Here is a 15572-nt window from a genome sequence, read left to right as displayed (position 1 = left end):
CGAACTCACAACTGTTGGAATTCAAAAATACAGCCAAGAAAGTAAAATTACAAAGTGTCTATTTTATTGTTCTGATCGTAACTGTGTACTGCATGTATGCATACACGTATGATCTGTTGTTATGCATTACGTCTCTCTTCCTGGATTTCATTGCACTAACATATGATTCACTTTTATCCACTACGCCTCATTGTGTTTCAATGCAATATGTAGTTTGAAGTTCAACGCTGCTTTGGCTAACACGTTGGCTCTTTTTAAATGATTTGTTGTTCAAGGTACTATACGGAGTGGAAAAGATGGATTACAGTAATTGAGCACGATTGCGTTATTCTGCATCTATCCCCTTGCAGTCGCCATGTGAACGATTTTCATGATCTCTAATTGCACTATTCCAAATGAGTACAGTTTCATACAAAACGATAACGTCTTTTACGAATCGGCAAACTAGGGTGCTCCTAACTTTAGTAAATAAATTCAGTATGTTACATTCTTAAGCACAAAAGTGTTGTTATATATGTCTGAAATCGCCTTCGCATACAGAAAACTGAGTTTTTATCACTTTATAAATCAGGGAAGAATACTGCATGGTAACAGAAAAAAAATAAATCTTTGAAATATACTTTTTAAAATAGAAACCGCCAGTGAAAAAGTGCGCGCACGTATTTTATCCCATTTTTAACTTAACGGTCGTGCCTGAAAGGAGGGAAACAGCTGATCGCTTGTCATTGGGTGACTACACCTCACAGCGTAGCGAATGTCATTTGCATAAAGGCTTATAAAAAGGGAAACCCGGGCAGTTGCGATTTTTATCCTGTGTTGTTACAGTTTGTAGCCATGGCTGAGCCGAAAACTGCTCCTGCTCCCAAGAAGGGCTCTAAGAAAGCCGTTTCTAAGACTCAAGCTAAGGGTGGGAAGAAACGCAGAAAGACCAGGAAGGAAAGCTATTCCATCTACGTGTACAAAGTGCTGAAGCAAGTTCACCCCGATACGGGAATTTCTTCTAAGGCGATGGGAATCATGAACTCGTTCGTGAATGACATCTTTGAGCGCATTGCAGGTGAGGCTTCTCGCTTGGCACACTACAACAAGCGTTCAACTATCTCATCCCGGGAGATCCAGACTGCTGTGAGGCTGCTGTTACCCGGAGAGCTGGCCAAGCATGCCGTGTCTGAGGGCACCAAGGCAGTTACGAAGTACACCAGCTCCAAGTAAACGAGACTTCTTGATATAAAAACGGCTCTTTTCAGAGCCACCCATCTCCTCCACAAAAGAGCATTAACCAGATCAGCAAAACTAGGATTATGTATATAATATGCTTGGGTATTCTACTCTCGTCCCTTTAGGTTGCGTAATTACGTGGAGATTTTTTACAGCTGATGGTCCACGTAGATAACAGCTCTCTAACCTTGAGGGAAATATGAATTTAGCTCCGGGACAGAGGTCAAAACCGTCTAAAACACCGACAATTGTAGCTTCAAGGATGTATTCTCTAGTCTTTGAAACCTAAACCCACGATCTGATGAAACATTTTCCCCCTAATGTTTGACAGCTCAGGAATTCAGGGATGCTTGAAACTGTAGCTCGCATTTCGGACCTGTACTACTCAACTTAGTCAGGGTGTGCACAGCGTTTAAGATTTGAGTCAATACTCGATCGGTGTGAAGTATGGGAGACAAAAATGCAAGGAAAACTCTCAAAGTAGAACGTGTGAGTGGCTCTGAAAAGAGCCTTTGGGTTATTTCCTGTATAAGGTCTTTGCTTAACCTCCAAAGCCATACAAAGTACGGCCTTGTCTCTTCAAAGCATATACCACATCCATGGCAGTTACAGTCTTCCTCTTGGCGTGCTCAGTATAAGTAACAGCATCACGGATGACATTCTCAAGGAACACTTTAAGCACTCCGCGAGTTTCCTCATAGATCAAGCCAGAAATTCGCTTCACGCCACCTCGACGAGCTAGACGGCGAATGGCGGGCTTTGTGATGCCTTGAATGTTATCGCGGAGAACTTTACGATGACGCTTTGCGCCACCCTTACCAAGTCCTTTGCCTCCTTTTCCACGTCCTGACATTCTTACTCTGCTTCGTAGATCAGCAAATGTTAAAGACGCTGAATAGTCCCTCGCCTGATATGAGTACAAAGACGACCTGTTCGAACACAGCACAGGAAATGTCTGCGCGGGTTTTTTTGAAAATCGCGCTTAGGATTTGCTTTTCGTCACTCGAGAGCAGATACGATGAACAAAGCAACTTTTCCAACATGTGGAACGGAATATCAAATCGCCCTGGAAGCTACTAAATGAATAACATACATATGCTTTCTTGACCCTCATCTCTTTTCTTTGTCTGCCTCTTATTGCACCTATTAATTGTTAATGGTACCTTTTCAGCTGTTTGGACAAACAGTGCGTTGAAGGGGGTTTAAATAGTGGACAATGTTTTTTTGTGCTCCGTTTGCTTTTTGATGAAAAAACTGCAAAAATGCCCGAAAGCTTATTCTTTAATTGTATATCCTGTCCCGTCACAATACAATCAATTCTCTTTTAATTATGCTTTGATTGGATTTCTTCATTAAAAAATGCAGAAATTGACCGATTTCCTTTGTTATGACAGCTCTCTTAATTACAAAAAAAGCATTTTTTTAAATACAAAATATTTATATAAGTCTGAACATGAAGTCAAGATTACATATAAATAAATGACTATATTTTTAAAATACTGTACAAGCGGCTGAAATGAGTTTCTTCCTCAGGGTGTCTGGGCTTTCCCTTAAAGATAGGGTGAGAAGCTCGTCATCCCGGAAGAGCTCAGAGTATCCGTATCAAGAGGAGTCAGATGAGGTGGTCCGGGCATCTGATCAGGATGCCTCCTGGACGCCTCCCTGGTGAGGTGTTCCGGGCACGTCTAACCGGGAGGGGGCCCCGGGAAGACCCAGGACACGCTGGAGGGTCTATATCTCTCGGATGGCCTGGGAACGCCTCGGGATTCCACCGGAAGAGCAAGTAGAAGTGGCCAGGGAGAGGGAAGTCTGGGCATCTCTACTGAAGCTGCTGCCCCTGTGACCCAATTTTGGATAAACGGAAGAGGATGGATGGATGGATAAAAGACTATGAATTTGTGCAAAATAATCTTTCAGACAACCAAAAAATAAATAAGTAAAAAAATGAAATACCCCAGTGTGGTATAGCAGGTCCAAAGCTCATAAATAAACACCGCGCTTGCAGCTTAGGGAGGGGGTGTGGTGGTTGTGTGGCTGAAACGGTTCTCAGGGCGATTCGCGATGTGGGCGTTTCTCACCTAAGTGCATAGGTGAGAAAGAAATGGAGGTGGCAGAAAGAAAGCAGGTAGCAGTGGAAAGAGAAAGCAAAAGCAAGCCAGCCAGCCAGCTGGTGTGGGAGAGCGAGCAAGTGAAGGCTCGCATGCAGCTGAACAGTGAGCCTGGGTGTTGGGCCGACACCCGGGGAGTAGTAGTAGTCGTCGCTCCCGCTGAATGATCATGGAGCGGGAGTGACCAGTGATGAAGGGCGGATGACTCTTCGCTTAAGGCAGCAGGAGTCAGGACTTGGGAAGTGGTGTCCGCAGCGTGAGAGCCCTGGTCGTTGGGGAATCTCAAGTCGCTGTCAGGAGGAGCCTACAAGGAGCCAGGGATCAGTGAGGCAATCCAAACAGCTGAGGCAGGCACAGAGAAGGTCAGCTACATGTAGGGTGACTCCCCTATTGAGAAGTCTAGACGGAAGAAGTATGGGAGCCACCAGGTAGAAGACAAATTGGGCTTGTAATGTTTTTAAAAGACTGCTTTGTGCATGGTTTTAACCTCGTTGTTTTAAAGATTTTTTTTCTATTGTTTTAACCTCCACTTTTCACTCTTGTTTTATGGATTATTTATTTAATAACTCTTTTTGGAAGGCACTGCACTTTATTTAATTTGAACATTGTTTTGATTATTGTTTTAAATAAAAGCACTGGGCACTTTTGTACATCATCCCCTTGCTCCATCATTGTGCCTCACTGCCTAGCTCATCGGTAACATTACTGACAGTGCAGGGTTCAAAGGCTCCCGTACAGAAGATGGGAGCATGGAGTCGAACCTGCATCGTCACACCCAGATTACACCAATAATAACAAGACAAATAAACTTAATTACCATTCTTAATAAATATAAAATAAGTCAAAAACCAGAAGACACAATTTGAAGAAGAAAATTTCAAATAACAGAACAAACACAACTGCAAATGACAAAAAAAAGACAGTTAAAGCAGAGACCAGGGATAGCATCCTGAGGCCTCATTTATCAAACATTTTGTGATTTGAAGCATGGAAATACAAATATGCCAAAAAACAGGAAAATGTGTACATAACAAAAAGAAAAAAAAGATTTATAAAACCTGGAGTACGCACATTTCTACATAACTGATCTCATATAAATCATTATTTGGTAAATGTGAATTTTTTTTGAGCGCTCCTCAAACCCAGCCCAGTTACACACTGGAAATACCATATATGAACAATGCAAATCAACCTTACACATATGTAATCAAAATGCTGCAGACCTTCATTCGCTGGTAGAGTAGCCTCCTACATAAGACATCCAGTGGAGCATGATAGAAGTTGTTGTCTCTTAGAGGCACACGAAAAACCTTTATTTGGTGACTTAACCATGTGTGTCAGCAGCAAGTACAACTATGTTGAATGGCAACATGCTACTGCAGCAGTACCATTGCTGAAATAAGATGGGGAATGAAAAACATTCAATCTCTGGTGATGAAGTGGATTGGTAGTCACCGGGAGAGTGTGCATGTAACAGGAGGAGGAAAAAACACACCTGCACTCTCTGATTTCGATCTGCGAAAGGCATCTCTAATTGGAGATGCCTTTTTATGCAGCTACTATGCCCGAAAAGTCCTAACAGTCATCACAGATGACTTGTATGTTCACCGTTAACAAAAGCTTTCTCTCTAAGTACCCTTATTGCAATATGAGTGAATTAAAGCGCGCTGATTATGTTTAGAAAACAGGAGACTGTTGAACATTGTCTTTTTATGAAATATACCAACATGTTATGTTATATGTATAAGCACCCACACCATATAAAACCCGGATGGAGCAGTTCGTTCATCAGTTAAAGGCTTTCAGTACAGTGGAAATGAGGGTGTGAGGCTTGGCTGAGATATTCCTAACCTGTCTGCTAGGTTCCTGAGTAGTGACAACAGGTTGTTGAAACTGACGAAAAAAATTAAAAAGTTCTTCAGTGCAAATATGCATCATGGGTCATCTTAAAAGTGCATTATAATACATTCCGTACATCATATTTGAGTTATGTTTGTCATGGCAACCCCATGTAATCCAACTAGGTTAATTCCAAAATAATGATGTGAAACCATCTTTTGGGCTCACCCCGTGTAAGACAAAGGGTAAGGGTCGGGTATAATGCTATTTTATTGGCAGGTACAGAAAAGAAAAGACTCTAGTAGTGGAGACTGGCTTTGGGAATTTGAAACATTACCACTCTGATAAGGAAGGAGGCTCAGCTGGTTTGGAAGGTGGGCTAATACCAACTTGTTATACTTGTCATCACCTCAACACATAGCATGGGTTCTGGAACTAAACATCTTGATCGGGGGTGCTCTCTCTTCTCCTCTTGAGCTCCGATGTGTGAAAGGCCTTGGGTGGGTGTGAGTATTCAAACAAGCCCGAATGAGTGTTGTTCAATTAGAATGTTTATGCATGGAAGAGAAGGTAACCTCAATAAGGCTTCGAATCACAGAGGGAAAAAGTCTGACTATTGTTTGTACATATACACCAAGCAGCTGCCTGGAGTATTCAGCCTTCTTAGAGAAAGTGGGTGAGGTACTTGAAAATGACGGAGATACCTGCAGGGGCATCACTAGGCAGAATGATTTGCTGGATCTGAACCAGAATGGTGAGTTTTTAATAGATTCCCATGCTAGTCATGGATTGTCTATAAGAAATACCATTTTCAAACAAAATAAAGTTAATAACTGTACCTGGCACCAGATCATCCTTAGCTGAAGATCTATGATAGACTTTGTAGATTGTAGTATCATCTGACCTGAAACCATATGTTTTTGACACTCAGATGAAGAGAGGCTTTGATCAGTCAGCTGATCACCATTCAGTAGTGAGCTGGATCTGAAGTGAGTTGTATAGGCTGGATAGACCAGGAAATCCTATACATAGTTAGGGTGGTTCTGGAACATTTGGCTGAGGCTTCTATTTGTGATGAGTTCAACTCCTATATCCAAAAAAACACCTCTCTTGTACAGAGTGAGGTCAGGAACATTGATTCCGAATGGACCCTGCTCAAGACTTCCATTGTGGAAGTGTCTGCTAACATCTGTGGTCTCAAAGCAGTCAAGCCATCTCATGGCAGCAGCCCTAGGACCCTATGGAGGACACTGGAGGTGAAAGAACTGTCAGACTGAAGAATGGGACCTTCAAGGAAATGCTATGTGTGAGAACTCATGTCTAGGTTGGGAAGTACTGACAGACTAAAGAGACTGCAGCAAAAGTGGTTGTGAAAGCAAAGGCTCGAGCATATAATGAGTTTGGGAAGGCCACAGAAAAACACTATCAGATGGCCCGAGGTTTGTTCTGGTAAACTGCTGAATATCTCAGAAGGCACTGGCCTCTTCTTGGGAGATTGACAAGCAATGGAAGTAACACTTTAAAGAATTCCTCTTCCTGGTGAACAGGCCCTTCTACTAAGAGGATGCGCTGGATATGTCAGGTTGGGGTGATCTCATCACTGTTGCTGAAGTCACTTTGGTAGATATACTTTTAAATTTGGATAACAAGATAAAATCAAATGTGTTAGCTTTGCATGGAAAGAGATCAGAATAAAATTTGAATCCAGTCTTCTAAAAATTTAGAAAGGTACCAATTCATACTCGTGCAGTTTGGCAGGGGAGTGGAACTTGAATTGGGCTAAAGTATCAAGTGTTTATGTGATATTTAGGAATATTCATAACTCAGTCTTTCATTTGAAGAATGTACAATTTGTATGCTGTACTGCTCATCTGAAGTACAGTAAAAGGGTGAAACAAAAAAAAAGTGAAAATAACATCTCTTTCAGCTATACTTGTTCACATGGGAAATCTTACCTGTGAGTTTATTTTACTTTGATGTACACCTCCAATTCTGTAGTCACCTTTGGAAGATCCTGGATAATGGATTGTGTGTCCAGCCGATCACAGTTTGTGAGGCTTGAGGACTGGGTCTCTGATGTTGATGTAAGCAGCACTGTAGCACCTCAAGGAACAGTCCAGCATCCTTTCCTCTTCACCCTATAAACCTTTTCCAATAAATATATCGCCAGGTCATCTGTCTTAGTGCAAAGAGAAATGTTTGCAACTTAGTATCAATGAAACCAAGGAGCTGGTAAGTGATTTTCATTACAACAAAGAGCCTGAATGACCCAGTCAGCATTCAGGGAGTGGATGTAGTAAATGGCTACAAGTACTTGGGGGTCTGCATTACTCCACTATTTAAGAAAGTCTGTGATGGGCAGCACGGTGGCAGAGCTTTATCTGGTAGACAGCAGTTTGTGAGGCACAAGAACTATGTATCTGATGGGGCTGTAAACAGCTCTGGAACACCACAAGGAACAGTTCTGACTCCTTTACTATTCAGCCTCTACGACCCGGTTACTTCTCAGAAAGCTGATGTGGAGGTGGTGCAGTGCAACATGTACTTCAGGGTTCAGATTAATGACAGGCAGGACTGGTCTAGTAACACTGAGGAATTACATAAGAACAGGCCAAAGAGACTTTATGGTTCTATAATGTGGGTATTAGCATCCTTCACATATTGTATAAATTTGTAAAGGGTGGAAGGTTGGCACAATGTCAGCACTCCTGCTTCGCAACACACAGACTTTCATGCCAAGGTTGTTTGCTGCATGGAGTTTACATTTTCCCTCTGTGTCTGTGAGGCTTTCCTCCTAGGTGTTCTGGTCTACTCTCACAGTGCAAAGATATGTAGGTTTGATAAATCGAAGTGTCATAATTGGCCCTAATGAGTGGTTATATGTCTGTTTGTCCTGCAATGGACTGGCACTCTGTTCCAGTGTTATTCCTTCCTTGCAACGGAAGACCAATAAAATATACTCAAGCTGCCTTCAGATACTTCCCTAGGCAAAAGGGTTAAGAAAACTGATAGCCGCTGAGATTTTCTATGCCGTGGTGTGCTGGGCTGGTAAAATCACTTCAAGAGAAACCCACCAAATCAAGCGGATTAATAAGCTAATAGGATGCACGATCAACCTGCTGAAAGCAGCAGTAGAGGAGAGAATGGACATTTTGAACAAAGCTGCACACTTTCATACATCATCATTACATACTTTCAGCCATTGAATTATTCTGCAGAAAATGTCACAAAACATTACTGGGGCTCCATCGTGTCTATTGCTATACACTTTTATAATGTCTCTCTGTGACCATACTTAAACCTTTAGCCAAGTCACAAATTTTCATATTCTGTAATTCTTTCATGTATTTGAGGGTTTTTGTTATTTGTCAACTTATCAGTCATTCTGTACATCCTCCACATTTGAAATGCTTGTAGTATGACGATAGATAGATAGCTAGATAGATAGATAGATACTTTATTAATCCCAATGGGAAATTCACATTCTTCAGCAGCAGCATACTGATACAATAAATAATATTAAATTAAAGAATGATAATAATACAGGTGAAAAAAAAAAAACAGACAATAACTATGTATAATGTTAAATATTAACGTTTACCCCCCCTGGTGGAATTAAAGAGTCGAATAAATATAAATAAATAAATATAGAGCAGATAAAGTTAACATATGTAGACAATCAAAAAGTTTTACAAAAAAAAAACTTTGGTTTGGAAGGCCCAGTCTTGTCTACTCCGAATTCACCTGCCTAAAAGCTGGAGAGAAAAAAAAGTTTACAATCAAGGTGACTTCAATCCATTATTGAAGGCAGCAGGACTATTCCTTTTGATACTTCATTTTATAAAAGAAGCGATCTACAAAAATTACTAAACTATAAAAAGCTGCGCTCTTCTATTGGTGCTTTAAACTTTGACAACCATTCAATCTCTAGCTACCTCTCACTGCAGAAAACAAAAGGGAGAAAGGAGATCTTTCATATATATTTAGTAAACTAATGAAACCTCCATCTTGACCGAATTTCTATTTAATAGTTTTCCCCCAAACAGACTAAACAGGTTTGTGTGGCAACACATTAGAAAAAGAATGTTTTACAAATCAAATGTGCTGAAAACATTAAAGCAATGGCTACACACAGCCAACGAGACGATTCTAACAGAATACCTACTAAATGAAAATATAATATCTGGATGGAAAAGGGCTCAATTCTGAACGGATAGGTGGCTCTGAAAAGAGCCGTTGATGTTCATAAGAGTATCGTCGGAGTTTACTTGCTCTTAGCTGGTTTCTCAGTCTTCTTGGGCAGAAGCACAGCCTGGATATTGGGCAACACACCACCCTGAGCGATGGTCACACCACCCAGCAACTTATTGAGCTCCTCATCGTTACGCACAGCCAGCTGCAGATGGCGAGGAATGATTCTGGTTTTCTTGTTATCGCGGGCAGCATTGCCGGCTAACTCAAGAATTTCAGCAGTCAGGTACTCGAGCACAGCAGCCAAGTACACGGGAGCACCGGCGCCCACTCGCTCGGCATAGTTGCCTTTCCTCAGAAGCCTGTGAACACGGCCAACGGGAAACTGCAAACCAGCTCGAGAAGAGCGAGTCTTAGCCTTGGCGCGTGCCTTACCACCGGTCTTTCCTCTTCCAGACATGTTCACTTTTGCACAATTCAAAAACAACACAACCAGAAGGCCGGCGATGCGCGTTTATAAAGGCTTCCTTTGGGCGCGACGAGCTGAACTGCTGATTTGCATGTGGCGCTACGTCACACGGCTGGCTCGGATTCAAAGAAATGGCGCTCTAACTCACAACTGTTAGAATTCAAAAATACAGCCAAGAAAGTAAAATTACAAAGTGCCTGTTTTATTGTTCTGATCGTAACTGTGTACTGCATGTATGCATACACGTATGATTTGTTGTTATAAATTACGTCTCTCTTCCTGGATTTCATTGCACTAACATATGATTCACTTGTATCCACTACGCCTCTTTGTGTTTCAATGCAGTACCTAGTTTGACGTTCGAACTCTACTTTGGCTAACACTTTGGTTTTTTTTAAATGATTCGTTCAAGGTGCTATACGTGGTGGAAACGATGGATTAATTGAGCACGATTGCGTTATTCTGCATGTACCTCCTTGTAGTCGCCATGCGAACGAGTTTCATGATATCTAATTGTACTATTCGAAATGAGTGCGGCTCCATACAAAACGATATCGTCTCTTTTACAAAGTACGATACGAATCGGGAAACTAGGAGGCTTCTAACTTTAGAAAATATGTTCAGTTTCTTACATTCTTAAACACAAAAATGTTCCACATTGCTGGAATTGCCTTCTCATACAGATTACCAAGATACTGACACTTCATAAAGTGGGTAAGAATACTGTATGGTAACAGAAAAAATAAAAGTAATCTTTGAAATATACTTTTAAAAATAGAAACCGCCAGTGAAAAAGTGCGCGCACGTATTGTGTCCCATTCTTTAACTTAACGGTCGTGCCTGAAAGGAGGGAAACAGCTGATCGCTTGTCATTGGGTGACTACACCTCACAGCGTAGCGAATGTCATTTGCATAAAGGCTTATAAAAAGGGAAACCCGGGCAGTTGCGATTTTTATCCTGTGTTGTTACAGTTTGTAGCCATGGCTGAGCCGAAAACTGCTCCTGCTCCCAAGAAGGGCTCTAAGAAAGCCGTTTCTAAGACTCAAGCTAAGGGTGGGAAGAAACGCAGAAAGACCAGGAAGGAAAGCTATTCCATCTACGTGTACAAAGTGCTGAAGCAAGTTCACCCCGATACGGGTATTTCTTCTAAGGCGATGGGAATCATGAACTCGTTCGTGAATGACATCTTTGAGCGCATTGCAGGTGAAGCTTCTCGCTTGGCACACTACAACAAGCGTTCAACTATCTCATCCCGAGAGATCCAGACTGCTGTAAGGCTGCTGTTACCCGGAGAGCTGGCCAAGCATGCCGTGTCTGAAGGCACCAAGGCAGTTACTAAGTACACCAGCTCCAAGTAAACGAGACTGCTTGATATAAAAACGGCTCTTTTCAGAGCCACTTATCTCAGCGAGAAAAGAGCTCCAATAACTTGCGATCCATACAAATGAACGGAATTTCACGTACTTTTGTTTATAGCTTGTATTGTCCTCTAGAGGTCTCCTCCCGCTGTAAACTATTGGCAGTCCGTGCGTGTTCCAGCTAGTGAATCACTCTGTACTAGTGATGGGATACACCCGGCTCTTTTCAAAGATTCAGCCCTATTGTCGGAGACTTCTATTTTAGACTAAAGTTTGTGTGAAGCAGTTTTTTTCCCCCCAGTGTTTTCATAAAAGCCCTATGCATTACTCGAGTCCGTGGATGGCACCTGGAGGAGAGGGCAAGCGGTTCTTAGGTGTCTAGGTTTGTTGACCCTGCTCTGACGGATGTTTATTTTACAGATTCTGCACTCTGCTTAGCAGCCAGATGCTTTTACGGTTTTCGCTCATCAAAATAAAGCCCTACCCCTGCTTTCGAGGATAGCGGCTAAAGCTTCGGTTGTTAGACATTACCACTCTCCCTCAGGCAGATTCGTGTAGGTTAGATATTCCAGAGCTAAAATCACGACAGGTTGAACAGGATCTTTGTAGCAACTTAAATCTCAGGAAAAGATTTAACTTTTCGACCAGCAATCCGAGTCGCGTCATTTCATTATAAACGAGCGGGTATAGAAAGGACAAAGCTAAGACAGGAGTGTTTAGCTTATGAAAAGATACTTTAAACCTTCCAATGCACGGAACGTCGCCCACCGTCTATTAAGCAGAAGTTCCGTTAGAGTAAACCTTGATCGTAAGCCTGGGAAACAAAACCATAAGGAAAGCTCTTAGAGCAGAAAATATGGGGTGGCTCTGAAAAGAGCCTTTGGGTTATTTACTGTATAAGGTCTTTGTTTAACCTCCAAAGCCGTACAAAGTGCGGCCCTGTCTCTTCAAGGCGTATACTACGTCCATGGCAGTTACAGTCTTTCTCTTCGCGTGTTCAGTATAAGTAACAGCATCACGGATGACATTCTCAAGGAACACTTTAAGCACTCCGCGAGTTTCCTCATAGATCAAGCCAGAAATTCGCTTCACGCCACCTCGACGAGCTAGACGGCGAATGGCGGGCTTTGTGATTCCTTGAATGTTATCGCGGAGAACTTTACGATGACGCTTTGCACCACCCTTGCCAAGTCCTTTACCTCCTTTCCCACGTCCAGACATCCTTTCTTCGCTTTATAGATCAGCAAATGGTAATCTAACCGCTAGGCCCCTCGCCTGATATGAGTATAAAGACGACCTGTTCGAACACAGCATAGGAAATGTCTGCGCGGGTTTTTTTGAAAATTGCGCTTTGGATTCGAGAGAAATATCTGCTGAACAAAGCAACTAACCCGCCATGTGGAATCGAATATTAAGTCGTTGTAAAAGCTGCTGAGTGAATGGTGAACATATGCTTTTGTGAACCTCATCTTTTTTCTTTGTCTGCCTCTTATTGCATCTGTGAATTGTTGTTGGCGTTTTTTCAGCCGTTTAGACAAAGAGTGAGTTCAAGGGGGTTTAAAAGAATGGACCATGGTTTTCTCAACCTTGTTTGTTTTTTGATGAGAAAATTGCAAAAATGCCAGAAACTTATTCTTTTATTGTGTATCCCCGTCCACTTCTCATGTCTGTTTAAATAGTGGTGGCTCTGAGGCTAAGGATCTGCGCTGGTATCCTGAAGGTTGCCGGTTTGAATCCCCGTCACTGCCAAAAGAGATCCTACTCTGCTGGGCCCTTGAGCAAGACCCTTAACCTGTAATTGCTCCAGGGGCGCTGTACAATGGCTGACCCTGCGCTCTGACCCCAAGGGGTATGCGAAAACTAACAAATTTCTAATACGAGAAATCGTATAAGACGAAATAAAGAAAAAAAAATAGAAAAAAAATTCCATGTGAAAGTTCATTTACAATACAGTACAATCAATTCTTTTTTTAAATTATGCTTTGATTGGATTCCTTCATGAAAATGCAGAAACTGACCGTTTTCCTTTGTTATGACAGTCCTCTTAATTACAAAAAATGCATTTTTTAAAACTTGAACATGAAATCCAGATTACACATAAATACTGTACTAGACTATGAATTTATGAAAAAAAAATTTAGACAGTAGCATAAAAATTTTTAAATACCCCAAATCATGACAACAACAAGACAAATAAACTAAATCACCATTTTTAATAAATATAAAATAAGGCCTGCGGTGGGTTGGCACCCTGCCCAGGATTGTTTCCTGCCTTGTGCCCTGTGTTGGCTGGGATTGGCTCCAGCAGACCCCCGTGACCCTGTGTTCGGATTCAGTGGGTTGGAAAATGGATGGATGGATGGATAAAATAAGGCAAAGGCCAGAAAACACAATATGAAGATGAAAACATCAAAAAACAGAACAAAAACAACTGCAAATGACAAAAACAAGAAAGAAAAAAAAACAACTAAAGAAAGCAGAGATTTGGCATGTAGCCCTCATTTATAAAACATTGTGTGATATGAAGTGTGAAAATACGAGTACGCCAAAAAACTGGAAAATGCATACTCCAAAAAAAAAAATCTGATTTATAAAACCTGGTGTATGTAATTTACCGCGTATAAATCACAATTATTTTGTAATTGTGATTTTTGTGAGTGCTCCTCAAACCCAGCCCAGTTACACCCTGGAAATACCATATATGAATTATTTTAATTAACTTCATAAATACGTAATCAAAATACTGCAAGTTTTCTTTGGCTGGTAGAGCAGCCTCCTACATAACACTTCCAGTGGTGCAAGATAGAAATTGTCATCTCTAAGTTAGAAGCAGTCAAAGAACCTTTAGTTGGTGACCTAAGTGTGGGTGTCAGCAACGAGAGCAAGTATGTTGAATGGCAACATGTTACTGCAGCGGTACCATGGCTGAAGTGAAAGGGGAAATTAAATAAGGGTTTGAACCCTGGTGACGAAGCAGTATACTAGTCACCAGGAGTGTCTGCATGTAACGGGAGGAGGAAAAAACACATCTGCACTCTCTGATTTCAATGTCCGAATGGCCTTTTTATGCAGTATTATGCTAGAGAAGTCCTAACAGGTGTCACAGATGCCTTGCATGTTATTAGAATGTCACCACTTATGGTTAACAAAAGCAGCTTCATTCTCGCTAGGTGACCTTATTGCAATATGAGTGAATTAAAGTGCTCTGATTGCATTAGGAAAACAAGACACTGCTGCATATATCCTTTTTATTATATAATAACATGTTATATGTATGTGCACCTACACATTATGAAAACTGGAATTATCACTTCGTTAGATGGTTAAAGACATCCAGCACAGCGGGTGTGACGTAGTGAAGCTTGGCTGAGATACTCCTGACCTGCCTGCCATTTCACTAAGAAGTCCATCCATCCATCCATTTTCCAACCCCCTGAATCCGAACACAGGGTCACGGGGGTCTGCTGGAGCCAATCCCAGGCAACACAGGGCACAAGGCAGGAACCAAACCCGGGCAGGGTACCAACCCACCGCAGTCACTAAGAAGTGACAATAGGTTATTTAAACTGACAAAAAAACTTAAACGTTCAGTGCAAATATGCAGCATTGTCCCTCTTAAAAGTCAACTAAAATACATTCTGTATATCAGATTCACATTTCAGCTTTAATACATTTCTCACACTATAATAACAGCTCAGTGATATGAATTATTGTGCATGTGAGTCATCATTTAGCTGGTTTGCCTGCATTTTACAGCTTAATCAAGGGTGCCGTCAATTCTCAGTTTCTCCGAAATGTTATGAATGGATAGGTTAGAGTTACCGTAAATATACACACGTTTACCCTTCAAGTCTTCTTTTATAAACCCCGACGTTTGTGTGGGAAGTTGCATACTCATATTTCGAGCCTCTTTTTGTACATACACAAGCTTTATAAATGAGACCACAGGTTAAACCATGACTGGGCCAAAAGCCTTTTGCTTAAGCTATTAAGTGTGTCTGTTGCCATTTGTCTCTGGGGCTTTTATACCTCATTCTTACCTTTGATCATGTGCCTTTGTGGTTCAGTCTCTTTCTTCATATAGAGGACAAGGGCATACATCCTTCCAGGTAAGGAAACTCTTCTTTGTCTATCTGGACTGTGTTCCTGCCTAAAGCCTTTTGGAAGCAGAAAGCACCAATGTTGTGAAAATTATATGATTATATGCACAGCTCTCCTGCTACTGCTAATGTTAATCATTCTCTCTCTCTCTCTCTCTCTCTCTCTCTCTCTCTCTCTCTCACCCTTAATGGCTTTCTGTGGTTCCTAGGCCTACTCTATGTCAGTGGCCACTCATGCTTTCAATAAACTGTTTGCGTAATTCAGGAAAGTGGTGGGGCTGAAGCTTT

At 41.6% G+C, this 15572-nt stretch overlaps 5 protein-coding genes across 5 annotated transcripts; 2 read left to right on the top strand and 3 right to left on the bottom strand.

The window, feature by feature from the left end:
• Window positions 1–795: 795 nt before the first annotated feature.
• On the top strand, window positions 796–1254 carry LOC114659660 (histone H2B 8-like). Its single transcript, XM_028812259.2, has one exon. It carries the CDS (start codon window positions 835–837, stop codon window positions 1210–1212), a length of 378 nt encoding a protein of 125 aa, XP_028668092.1. The 5' UTR covers window positions 796–834; the 3' UTR covers window positions 1213–1254.
• A 457-nt stretch (window positions 1255–1711) lies between these two features.
• Window positions 1712–2086, bottom strand: LOC114659663 (histone H4). The gene has a single exon (XM_028812262.2). The coding sequence runs from the start codon at window positions 2069–2071 to the stop codon at window positions 1760–1762; it is 312 nt and encodes a 103-aa protein (XP_028668095.1). The 5' UTR covers window positions 2072–2086; the 3' UTR covers window positions 1712–1759.
• Window positions 2087–9381: 7295 nt separating this feature from the next.
• LOC114659658 (histone H2A-like) lies at window positions 9382–9829 on the bottom strand. Its single transcript, XM_028812256.2, has one exon. It carries the CDS (start codon window positions 9814–9816, stop codon window positions 9430–9432), a length of 387 nt encoding a protein of 128 aa, XP_028668089.1. The 5' UTR covers window positions 9817–9829; the 3' UTR covers window positions 9382–9429.
• Window positions 9830–10759: 930 nt separating this feature from the next.
• On the top strand, window positions 10760–11228 carry LOC114659661 (histone H2B 8-like). The gene has a single exon (XM_028812260.2). It carries the CDS (start codon window positions 10807–10809, stop codon window positions 11182–11184), a length of 378 nt encoding a protein of 125 aa, XP_028668093.1. The 5' UTR covers window positions 10760–10806; the 3' UTR covers window positions 11185–11228.
• Window positions 11229–12072: 844 nt separating this feature from the next.
• Window positions 12073–12405, bottom strand: LOC114659662 (histone H4). Its single transcript, XM_028812261.2, has one exon. It carries the CDS (start codon window positions 12403–12405, stop codon window positions 12094–12096), a length of 312 nt encoding a protein of 103 aa, XP_028668094.1. The 3' UTR covers window positions 12073–12093.
• Window positions 12406–15572: the final 3167 nt, after the last annotated feature.

This window comes from Erpetoichthys calabaricus, chromosome 10, assembly GCF_900747795.2.
Source record: "Erpetoichthys calabaricus chromosome 10, fErpCal1.3, whole genome shotgun sequence".
NCBI classification, from domain to species: Eukaryota; Metazoa; Chordata; class Cladistia; order Polypteriformes; family Polypteridae; genus Erpetoichthys; species Erpetoichthys calabaricus.
Note: the sequence above shows the minus strand (reverse complement) of the source record. Positions and strands in the feature narration are given on the sequence as shown.